Source organism: Plasmodium malariae (genome assembly GCF_900090045.1).
Source record: "Plasmodium malariae genome assembly, contig: PmUG01_00_4, whole genome shotgun sequence".
Classification (NCBI taxonomy): Eukaryota; Apicomplexa; class Aconoidasida; order Haemosporida; family Plasmodiidae; genus Plasmodium; species Plasmodium malariae.
This window is the reverse complement of record NW_021638322.1, coordinates 22,660-35,798: the sequence shown is the minus strand read 5'-3', so window position 1 is coordinate 35,798 and position 13,139 is coordinate 22,660. Positions and strand designations below refer to the sequence as shown.

Below are 13,139 nucleotides of genomic sequence, written 5' to 3'. Positions count from 1 at the left end.
TTTTAAAAAATATGTATTCTGAAGGATTTTTGAAGTTTGAATTAATTTAATTATTATTAATAAATTGGTTTTTTTACAGTTTTGTAATTTATTTCATAATATAACTAATAAACAGATTAGTTACGAATTTTCATGTGTAACCCGTTTTTATGAGGAAAAAATTTAAATCATTAAATGTATATATTAGTCTTACTATGAATAATATAAAAAATAAATAAGGATAGTTATAATATGGTGTATAGGAAAAAAAAACTTTGTAATAATTTTTTTTGCAATATTTTTTTTAAAATTTTAGATAATTATGTACGGGTATCTTAAAACTTTAGATGACTTCAAATTAAAATGTTAATACCATTTATATCTTGTTTTAGAAATGATTATTTTTTTTTTATTATAATTTTAAATGTAAAAAAGAAAAAATATATACATATATATATATATTATCACAATAGGATTACATCGTACATCTATGCACAAGAAAATTGTTTACAAGAAAACATGTATTTTAACAAATAATAGTATATATAATATAAACAAAAAGAAAATTAGAAAATAAAATAATGAAAATAATTAATTATCTTATTAAAATTCTAATTTAACATTTTTAATTTTCCATACAGAATTGTCCACAGGTGTTCGTCTCATTTTTATGTAGATCCCATGTATACATTTACAAGGAAAAATATACGAATTTTTTATACAATGGTTTAAACAGTACATTTTGAAATATATGAAGTAATTAGAAATAAAAAATATATTAATATTTCTCTACAATTTCCATCAAAATCTATGAAAATTCAAATTTATTGAATAAAAATTAGGTGCAAAAAGTTTGAATGTGTAATTTCTTATATTTATTTAATTAAATATTGTAAAAAAAAAAAAAAATAGATTAACTTTTTAAATATATATTATTAAAACATGCTTAAAATATAAAATGAATGTTACGCATTTATAAATTATCTATAAAAAAATAATTCATTTTTTTTTTTATTCTGTTTTAAAAATAAGATTTATTTTTTAAGATATTTATTGTCAGTATAAACTATACATATATTTATACATCTTAAAAACGGTATTAACGCTCTATATAATATATATATAACCTTAGGAAAAATTATAACATATATTTAAATATATGCATACATATATTTATATAATATTATGAAAAGTTATATGTAATTTTGCTACCTTAAAAGAAAATTTTATATTATATATATATAACAAGTTCTTAGAAGTGAACTATTTTGAAAAAACTAAGATAAAAAAGGAAGAATTTTAAATATATTATTTCTTCATATATGATAATATTTAATTCGTTATTTTATACATTTAATTTACTAAAAAAAAAAAATAATATATATAAGTACATTTTTAAATTTTCAACATAATATATACTTAATTAAATTTTCAGTATGAGATTAACAGCATAATTATGAACATTAATAAAGCATTTAATGGCTTAAATTATTCATTATTTCTGATGACATTGTAGTCTCAATTTATTAAAAAATTATAAATAATACACATTTATAGGGACATTATTTTTAATATATTTATAAAATATGATATATAATTTTCAAAAAAAAGAAATAAGAATATATTATAATGTATGTTACAACATATATAGATTATAATATATTTCTCATAATTATTATTTTATAAAATAAATATTAACAGTTATTTTTTAAAATAAATAAAATTTGTTTTATACGTCAAAGTAATAATATACATTTATTTTGTTTAATTAAAATCTAAAAAAGTCATATTTATTATCATTATAAAGATAATTATGAATTTTTACCATAAGATGAATCATGAAAATCATTGCATTCTACAGGAATATAAAAACATGAAGTAACATTGTTAGTTCGAATATAGCTAAGGTATTATTCGTATACAATGATTTGTATTGTTCTATTATATATTAATTTTTGTGCACAAAACTATATTTTTTATAAGATTCTATTGATATAGGAATATTATATATATTAAAACATAATATGCAATTAAAGTGAACAAATAATATAAAATAAACTTTTAAAAATATCATAACATTCATATTAATGAAAAAATGATTAATTTAACTTTTTTTTTCTTCTGTATTAAAAAGAAAAATTTACATACATGTATTTATAAAATAATAACAGTTATAAGTATGTTTTATAAGAATGTATTCCGTAAAAATATTATATATATTAGTTATTGTTGATAACTTCCTTACATAAAAATGTTTACTTCTAATTATTCATTTAATTCAGACATTAACTTAATTTTATTATATTTTTCATTATTTATTAAGAGCTTATATAACCCTATTAGAAGTGAGACAGATAATATAACCATTAATATCCCAAATGATATTAAGAAAAAGTATTCTTTCGCTCCCTTCAAGATACCTTCTACTGCTGACCATACTTTTTGCAATTTTAATGCAGTTTTAATTCATCCCCTGCAGTTTTCAAGTACTTAAAATGTTGTAATATTGGCAATCCAAATGCGAACAAGAAAAAAATGAAGTTATAAAAGCTCCATATCTGTATTTTCTGAATTTAATTTTTTTTAAATCTATATCACAAATTCTCCTTTTTTTTTCAAGTAAATCATCATAGTCATTTTTATTAATTAATTTTTTTTCAAAATGGAAGTATTTACCATCAAACATCCCATTTTCATAATCTATAACTTCTGTATAGTACTGCGCCTTATTTAATAAAGTTCTATTAGACTGTCTGTTTTTTCCTTTGTTAATCTCTCCATTGAATGGTTTATCCTCTTTAAGATCTAGAATATTTGAATCTTTATTCTTTTTATATTTTGCTAGTAAACGATAACTTCTTGTATTTAATCTTTTACATGGTACCCAATTCTCAATTAACAATTTGTTATTAGTTCTCTAAAAAAATTATGTTAATATACGTTATTTCATACAATAAATAATCTAATAATAATAAAAATTATTAAAAAAAATAAAACATAAAAAATATAAAATTTACAGAAATCCATATATAACATTATCATACTGTATCACAAAAAAATGACATATCCAACTTAAAATCATAAACGCAGAAATTTTGAAAAATAAGGTGGTATTAATTTTTTGTTCCATTGTATAGATTATTAATATACATATATATTCAGCAAGGGAAAAATTAATAACTATTTATTTTACTGCTTATTATAAGGGATGCTATATTTATTTTTAAAAGAATTTGTTTTTATTACTTCAAAAATATTTAATAAAATATATATAATTACTATGTATTTTACTGTATATACAAGGAATAAATCTTTAAAAATATTTAAAAAGTTTTAACGTTAATGATATAAAAAAAAAAAAATAACTAACATTCATTAAAATAAAAATATATATTATTTATAAATATTGAAAAATATTATGTACTTATTTACTCTAAATAACTGATTAAATAGATTACGTATTAATCTTATTGAGATAAACAAAAAAAAAAATATACGATTTATTATTATACAAAAATACTTAGTTTACATAGCATGCAGAATGTAGAGAATATATATATTATATAATGCTCTTCATATTAAAAATATAATTGCTAATTTTAAAAAGGTTATCCTTTAAATAATTCTAATTTTATAAAGACATATTTCAATAAGTTATTATTCCTAAAATATATATTATTGAAATATATTAATAGAAAAAGAAAATTTCTTTTGTGAAGCCTGTTGTGTTACATACAGAAATTGCATTACTTATTGAGTAAACATGGGTATTTTTATAAGCTATAATATAATTTTTAAAAATCAAGTTTTTAATATAATATTATATAATCTATGAAAAAATAGGTATAATGTAATGATGTAAAATCTGATTTTCTATTTTATTTCCATAATTTTTAAAAATTTTAATTCTAAATTAAGATTAATTTATAATGTTATTTCTATAAAAAAATATTCATATTCAACTAATTTTTTTTTTAATTAATAATATATATTTAGAAGATATATGAATAGTAAACATAATTTTAAATGTACTATTAATATTCTAATAAGAAATATTTTTAATTTTTCTATGCTGATATGACCATATGTACCTGCCTAATTTTCTGTATATCACATGTGGAAACTTGCAAAGGAAAAAAAAGGGATAAGTTATTTCACCAGTTAAATGATTATATTTAAAGAGTATGTAAATTTAATAAGTAGAACTTATATTCAAATTATAATTTTCATTTGAGTCTATGAAAAATAAAATTTAATATTTGAAAACTACCCAATAAAATGCTGTAGACAAAAACTTACAAACTATATTTATTTAATTAAGCATTTAAAAAAATATTTACTTTTTAAAAATAAATTATACTTATCCAAAAGATAAAAAAAGATAAGTATTTATATATTATCTACAAAAAGATAATTTTTTTTTACGAATTTTATTTTTTTTTAAATTATTATTAGAATACAGATAATTAATAATGCTTAATATAAATAACATATATTTTTGTACATCTTTAAAGTGCTAAAATATTACAAATATATTTATGGACAAAGTAAAAGTAGAGTATATAAAGAAATATTTATCTATTTATCATTGAATTATTTCAGAAAAAAATACATTTTTTTTAATATGTTAAATGAAAATTTTTATATTTATAGTTACATAATACAACTCGAGCCATATATCATTATGAAAAAAACTAAAAAAAAACAGAAAACAATTTAAACAAATTATTTTTTAATATATAACCGTATTTTATTTGTTAATTTAACTTTTAAAAGAATAAAATGTCTATATTTGTTGTATTTATATACTTACGTTATTATATATATTTAATTCGTTTATTAAAAATTTAATTTACACCACAATTAATATGAATAATTAAATAGTAATTTATTTGAAATCTTAAATGTTTCTAAGGATATATAATTCATAATTTATATAAGAATTATAAATAATTAATAATTAATAAGAATAATTTATTAATATAAATTTATATATACATATATCATGTACAAAAAAAGGGATGTCCGTGAAAAAGGCATTTAAATTAATACACTTTATGTCATGCTCCACATAGAGTACAACTTATAGAATATTAAATTTCATATATAATTAAAATATATATATATAAATATAATGAAGTATATTAACTTCTTTTCATTCAATAAAAAATAAGATACGTTTATTTTTGATTCAAAACTAATAATATATTTTCTTAGTAGACTAAACAAATTATCATTTTAGACAGTAATAAGACAAAAAAGAAAAGAAACAATTTTTTGGTAGAATATAAATATTTTACTTTAATAATTATATATGTTGTGTGATGTCATATGCTAATTTAACGTATATATATATATATGTATATATGTATATTTTTTAAATGAAACTATGCTTAAAAATATGTGTGTACGAATTCTTAATATTTAGTCAAGTTCAAAAAAATTTTTATATTACAAATTAAAGAACATTAAAAGGTTCAAATTCGCGAAAAAACTAAGAACATATTGTTTCATTTTTGTCTGTCAAAAATGTCATATATATATTGGGATATATAGAGAATTTAAGAAATTATGATTATGTTTATTAAGAATAAAAATATTATATCTATTACTATATACTTGGAAATTCTTTAGGAATATATATATTCCTTACTATGTATATTATCTTTTACTGAACTTAATTTTTTTATATTTTAACATATGATCGTAAAAAACCTTTAATATAAGTGTGATACCTAATATAATGAAAGAAAAGAAATATATTAGTTGGCCAATTGATTGTCCTAGAACAGAAATTTGGGCGTTAGTGGGATCTGCATCTAAGACCTTCATATCCATGGGAAACTATCTTTTAAATTTTCTAATGTGATTGACAATATTTCCTTATCTAATTCTTCTATTTGAGTATTAGACCAATCAAAATTCAACCATCACATTTTCTTATATATGAAATGTGATGTTAACTGTATTGTGGATATTATTAATAAAAACAAGAACAATAATACAGGTAAAATAATTCTTAATCCGTATTTTTTAAGTATTATTTTTTTGTAAGTCTTGTTACTAATTGCCATATATTCCTTGAGAAAACCTAGATAATTAAATTATTTGAATATTTTTTTTAACATGAATATTTTTTTGTTTCAAATATATAAGAATTATATTACTTACCTTGTTTATTATATTGCGTATTCTTTGATGAATCTTCATTGGATGCTTTTATTTTACTTTTACATTTTTTCTCATTTTAAGTTGTACTTTTTTTTTTATTATTGTGTCTTACTTTTTCTTTGTCGCATGAAATGTTGTGGCATAAGCATACATATTAGTAGAATCGTATATATTGGTTGGTTAATATTGAATAGAAATCATAATTACTTTTGGTAAATCCCTTGGTGTAGATTTATATGTTTTATATGGTTTTCTTCTAATTCCCATTTATATTCTAAAGATGAAGGATTTAGTAATGATATATATTAAATTCTGTGTATTCCTGTTTGATTTCTAGTATGTACCGCGTATAATTCTTTATAATTTTTTTTTTAGATTCTGTCTTCATATTTCTTTTTTTTTTTGTATATATTTTAAAAAAAATAATTAAGAAGTTTGTACAACTTGTATGGAGATAAGTATACTGCATAACATGGAATTTTAATATTTTTCTGGTTATAAGATAATGACGCATAGGGAGCAATTTAGGAATGATAAGATGTAAACTATTTTTCAAATAGGAAATTTATAATTAAGTGGAATTATTGAATAAAGATATTTTTTATGTGACAAAATAACTTTTAACTTTTGTGTGTTTCATTTACTTTTTAAAATTTTTTTTTTATTTATGTAATTTTTTACTTATACTATGTGCATTAGGTTAATGGTACTGCGAAAATAAATATTTTATATAAGTCTTGATAATTGTTCTAGAATAATTACAACGGTATTCATTTTACAACAGAATAAAAATAATTGTTCAAACTAAGAGAGTAATTATAGTATAAAGGTTTGACAATGAGCAATACATTAAAATAACAAAAAATATAAATAATAATAATGATTAATAAAATTTAATTCAAATGTAGTAATGCAATATTACAAATATTTTTTTTAATTAAAAGTGCTTAATTTTTTTTTGAGATCAAAAATATACAAATTAAGATAGTTTACTTTTATTATCTTATATAAGATAAATTAATCTTATACTTTCTAACACTATTATACGTAATTTACTATGTGATTTTAGATTTAATTGCATTTAATAGCAGTTCAAAATTTTTAGTAATTTAAGAATAGTATTAAAAATAAAAATTTGGACATATAAAAATTTTTTTCTTTATTCAAGCGATTAGAAATAGGATGGTATAATTAAAAAAAAAAATGATAAATTAATAAAAAATAGTAATTTATATATTTTAAAATTGTTATAAAAACTATACGTACATAATTTAATGACCCTTTAAAGATACTTTATGATTGATTATTATTTATTTTACATTATATAAGAAATTAACCTGTATCATGATAGAAAAATGGGTACTCTTAAATATATTAGAACTATCATATTTAGATTATTAACTAACAAAAAAAAAAAAAAAAAAGAATGAGTAAGCTTTACGAATAATAAATAAATTATTATATAAAATTATATACATCATTTTTGCAATATAGTATTAAAATGAAAATTTTTTTCTTTGATTTTTTATTTATTATAAGATAATAAAAATTTCCTAAAATAATAAAAATATATTACTCCTTAATAAATCATTTTGACCTTATAAAGGGATAAATAATAAATAATTTAAATTCTTCCATTAAGATTAATTAAAATTATTAAAATCATACATTACTAGGTTTATTTTTGTTGTAAATTTATATATAATTCTATAAAGTATAGGTTAGTAAGATTTTTTTTTTTTTTATGTATTTTAGTGATCAAAAAGAAAGATCATATGAAATTGATTTTTTTCCATAATTATTGTATTACATATTTTAACCTTTCTCTTCCTCTTAAATATTTTATTAAGCTTTGCAAAAGTTCTTTTTGCACATTCTTATCTTTCTTTCTTTGTAATATTTTTTGAATGTTCCTAGAATTCTAGTTAATTTAGAGCATTCTATCTTTTTAGGTGGTGATACTTTATACAATATTTCTCTTATTCCTTCGTTGTGCAGAATATCTTAAATGCTTACTATTATATATATATTTCAACATTTTATCCTTCAAAGACTGACACTTGACTTAATATATATATTTATAAATTTATTGCATGCAATTTTATAAAAATTTCTTATTTTTAATTACTGCTCCTTTTACAATATAGTCGATATATTTAAAGCTATATAAATTATACATTTTAATAACTTCTTAATTATTAATTATGCCATATATATTTTTTTCTATTTTGTGGCCTCTATGTTTCACTTTTCCTGTTTTTCTTCATTAATCTCAAGTACAGATATGACACAATTTGCACGTTTGCTTATAGTTATATTATAACTAATTTTCAGTTAAATGTTATTTTATTTTAAACTGGTAATCAAGAATTACACGATATATGTAATCGCCTATGTTTCGGATTGATATACGTGGGCTCTGATGTTCACGACCGAGATCGCTCTTTACATCTTTCAAGATCGTTATGTTTCTTTCTCCGTAGTATTATAGGATGGAAGCAGAGTTCAAAATAAATAAAGGGATACACACACATATATATGTATATATATATACATTTATTTATTTGATTGAAAAGTATACTATGAAATGTTTCCATAAAATAATGTTACCAAAATGGTTGAGCCTAATTGTTTTAAAAAGTTGCAAAAAAAAAATCAAATTTTATTTTAATTTTTTAACGCGATAATTACATACTTCCGATTATAAATAATAGAAAAATAGAGTAATCTATAGAAGTAAATTATTATATGAAAATACATTTAAATACGATTTTTGTTTTTCCTATATTCACTAATAATTACTGAATCCTAAAATAATTAACGCATAATTAAGTTGTATATTTTTAAGTGTATCATTTATTTCTATTGTAACAACTCCGATACTAATTGAAATATATTGTTTAAAAAAAAAATATGAAAAGTTATGAAAAGTAATTCTTATTTTATTTTCCTTATATAATATTGCATTTGAAACTATTAAAATTTTTTCTGTGCTATATGTTCTATGTACACAAAGTAATTTCTCTATGATATCTTAATCATACTGACGTCTTTACACAAAATTAAATATATATTTTAATGGAAGGTTACAATTACTGGTATGTTTGTAAACATATGAAATGAAGTATCTTTCTACTTGTTTTTATAGTTGTATGTAGGAGGATCCTAAATTAACATACATTTATGGTTTTATAATTTATCCATGGGAAACAATTTTCTAAGTTAGGAAAAATATATAAGCAATGTATATATTTGTAATATGTTATTATTATACACTTTTTGAACTGTCAAAATATAAAAGGCTTAATAATATTTTTTTTTTCCTCATTTAATCTTTCGTTTTTGCTTTTTATATTATATATGTTTTTTTCTGTGCCAATATGAGTTAAAATTCCTTTCTCTAAATATTCATAGTTTAGATGATAAAACTGTTTTATTATAATAATTTCTAATAGAATTGCTATTAAAATTGTACGTATGTATATATCAAGGAAGAAAATATTACATATTTTTTTGGTATCTTGTATTAAATTTAATTTATCATATTTGATTTTTTTTTCGTTTTATTTAATACAAATAATTGTATTAATATTTTAATGATGAACTTTTTTTAGTTTATTCTTATACACTTACTATTACTACTCTAACACTTAATATATATTACCAATAAAAAAATCCAGCAACACGTTTAATATTTCTTCTGCTCTATGTATATAATATTTACGTTATATATATAAAAACTGTGTTCTTCAGATACAATGTTATTTTATCCAAAAGTTTTGGTCAAATATGAAATATATTTTTTATTGAAAAACCAAATAGTTTGAGTACTGATTATTATATAATATTTAATCATCATTTGATAAGTATATTTATATGTAAAAAAAAAAAAAAAAAAAAAAACTGTAGGTTTTTATTTCACGAGTTACATCAATTTTTTTACTAACGATACATTGTGCTAATTTAAGGGCTAAATTACTAGTTCCAAATAAATTCAATAAATTCAAATTTATTTTTACATTAAATATAACTATAATATATCTCAAATGTGTTATGCTTTAAGAACACATAACAAAAAATCAGGGTACAATTTCATGAGTATAATTAAATAAAATAAAAATGCCTTGCCAATATACGCTTTCGAATTGTGGAACATTAGAATCTTAAACTATTATTAGGTTGGAAAGTATTAGTTTTTTTTCCATATATAAAACAAATATTATTGTAAGTTCAAATTAAATTCATTAAAAAAAAAATTAAATAAATATAAAAAAAGTATTTGACTAAAAATTAGAAAAAATAAATTATTATAAAAGGATAAATAAAAAATATATATAAAAAGTTAAAAATAAAAGTCTATATTTTATTTATGCTCCTCTTTTTATTCTTTGATCTTTATCATTTCTACTTAATAGAAATGATTATATAATCCAATTTTGTGGGCTTCTTAATATCTTTGATATATGTCAGTTGATATTCCGTAAATCATTTGATGAATGAAGCTCATCTTCTATATTTACTACGTTAAATCTCCTCCTGTCAGAATGTCTATAAGTACGTTTTAAGAAGCGCCTTGGTCGTTTGCGTGTACTTAAATCGGTAAAATCAAACCTATACCTTTGTTTCCTTTTTTATGTCTACGTAAACGTGATCCGAAGGGAGTAAACTAATATATATATGAAAGTAAAAAACATGTATAATATGTTCATTTCACAATTACAATATATTAAGAAAAATATGTTATAAATGGTAACGAATAATGTATATATACAGCGAAAAATAATTTTGTATTTACTTTAAAAAAAAGGTAAAATATAAAAATGATTCCCATTACTAGAGCAACTCCAGTGGAAATACGAATAAAAATGTTGTTTAATATATTAAAATAATCTGTATTTAATTCATGAGTTGATCTTCTACTCCTTATTCTTTCACGATACGTTCTTAAATCATCAGTGGTCCATTTCGTTTTAATATTCAATCTATACATCCCAGATTTTGTTTTTGTAGCAAAACCACCTTCAATCAATTCCTCCATATAATCACAAATTCCTAATTCAGCTTTATTTGTACTTGTAGTTGGACATTTTAATTGTCCGCTTGTATCAAATTTCCACCTAAATGTAACATGTGTATCTTCATCAGGAGATGCCTTTTTTTTTAGTTCTTTGTAACTACCTGAACCCCCTATATTTTCATTTGTTTCATCTGTATCTTCTTTTTGTGGAACTCTTTTTGCATGTTTTTCTTGTTTTTGATCTTCCTCCCTCATTGAATTCGAATTATCTGGAGGGGATGCACTACCATTTCCTTGAGGTTCATTATTTCTAACTATAGTTACACTACTAGATAACTGTACAGGTACTGTGTATAAATTACAAAATGGATGTGATGTATCACCTGATGTGAATGTACCATTGTTGGGACTATAACATGCACCATAATTAAGTGATTTCAAAAAATCTGAACTGAACGCCTCATAATCTGATATTTTATCATTGAATACAGCTGTAATAGTTTTTAGTCCATCACAATTTCCATTTTCTTCAGACCCTAAAGAAAATAATAATTTACTCGGATCAAACTCATCCTTACAACTCAAAAAATAATGTGAACAATCCCAATCCTCTGATAAACAACAATATATCTTTAAATCATTATATACGTTAACGATCGATTTAAGGTATTTTTTATATTTATTGTTAACTTTAGAACATGTATCACTACTTTTAATAGTATTATAATTTTTAAAATAATCATACAAATATTTTTCTTCTATTTTATAATTCAATTCTGTAAAATCCTTTGTACCAAAGACGAAAGAACAACCATACTTTTGGTCATTAGAGAAAATAGTAGTCTGTAATTTAATAAATTTTTTAATAACTTCTGCGATATCATTATTTGATGAGCGTTCATTAAACAATTTCCTTATTTCTTGATATACCCAGTATTTATAATGTAAACAATAGTCTTTAAACTCTTTTGATTTTTTCTTTTTAACTACAAAATCTAAAAGTTGTGTTACTTTATTACAAAGTTCAACAGATTTATCTTTGTAATCTTGTTTTAAATTTTTAAATTCACTACAATATGGATCATCTGTTACATTTTTTACCTGTTTATTCAATTCTTCATATATCTTATATGGAGACGAATCTTTTAAAATTTCATCCTGAAAATTGAATTGATAAAATATATTACATAAATACATAAATACTTCTTACAAAGGATAATTTTTCTTATGTTATGCATGAAAAATGGCTTTATAATAAATGGGAATATATATTATTATTTCTATGAATAATGAAAATGTACGTAATCTGAATCTTCAATTTCCATAATTTCCTATCAGTTTTAGGATATATGTTCTAGATTAAATGATTAATACTATGTATATATGTATATATTTACGTATAAACTATTACGACATATTTACAAATGGCCCATTTCAAGCGTTTTTTTTTTTTTTTATTAGTAATTACATCTATTTACATATTTCTTAAAGAAATTTGGCACTAATTTATTTTTTAAAATAAATTATAATTGTATTGTTTATATTACATTAATATTGTTAATTAAATCTAAATAACTTTAACATTGATGCGGTAAATAGTAAAGAGTAAAAAAAAAGGAATGTAATATAAATAAAATTTATTCTATCTATATATATATATATATATATATATATATATTTGTACATATGTAAATATTATTTTCCCACTTTCTTTAATAAAAAATATAATTTTTAATATAAAAAATTAAAAATTTCAATGCTCTTTCATATTTTTTTTCAAACACTTTTATAGTTTTAAATATTTGTATGTATCTTAATATGGTATCTCTGTAAAATTATAAAATATACTTTTTTGGAAATAATTGTTCCATAAATAAGTATAATAACACTCCATTAAAACTTTATCTTTTACCCTATTATATGCAATACGATATAATATTATAGGCGCATTACCATAAATTACTGAGTGAAT

General features: G+C 20.0%; 2 protein-coding genes and 1 pseudogene across 3 annotated transcripts; all 3 read right to left on the bottom strand.

The window, feature by feature from the left end:
• Positions 1-2,461: 2,461 nt before the first annotated feature.
• Positions 2,462-3,109, bottom strand: PmUG01_00017900 (fam-m protein; the record flags this gene model as incomplete). Its single annotated transcript, XM_029006622.1, has 2 exons — positions 2,462-2,896; positions 3,014-3,109. The coding sequence occupies 2 exons, from the start codon at positions 3,107-3,109 to the stop codon at positions 2,462-2,464; spliced, it is 531 nt and encodes a 176-aa protein (XP_028859264.1).
• Positions 3,110-5,442: 2,333 nt separating this feature from the next.
• PmUG01_00017800 lies at positions 5,443-6,523 on the bottom strand (annotated as a pseudogene). The gene has a single exon. A coding segment is annotated over exon 1 (1,081 nt).
• A 4,218-nt stretch (positions 6,524-10,741) lies between these two features.
• PmUG01_00017700 (PIR protein) lies at positions 10,742-12,492 on the bottom strand (the record flags this gene model as incomplete). The annotated part of the gene is made up of 3 exons (XM_029006611.1): positions 10,742-10,816; positions 10,946-12,325; positions 12,469-12,492. The coding sequence occupies 3 exons, from the start codon at positions 12,490-12,492 to the stop codon at positions 10,742-10,744; spliced, it is 1,479 nt and encodes a 492-aa protein (XP_028859263.1).
• Between the last annotated feature and the right edge of the window lie 647 nt (positions 12,493-13,139).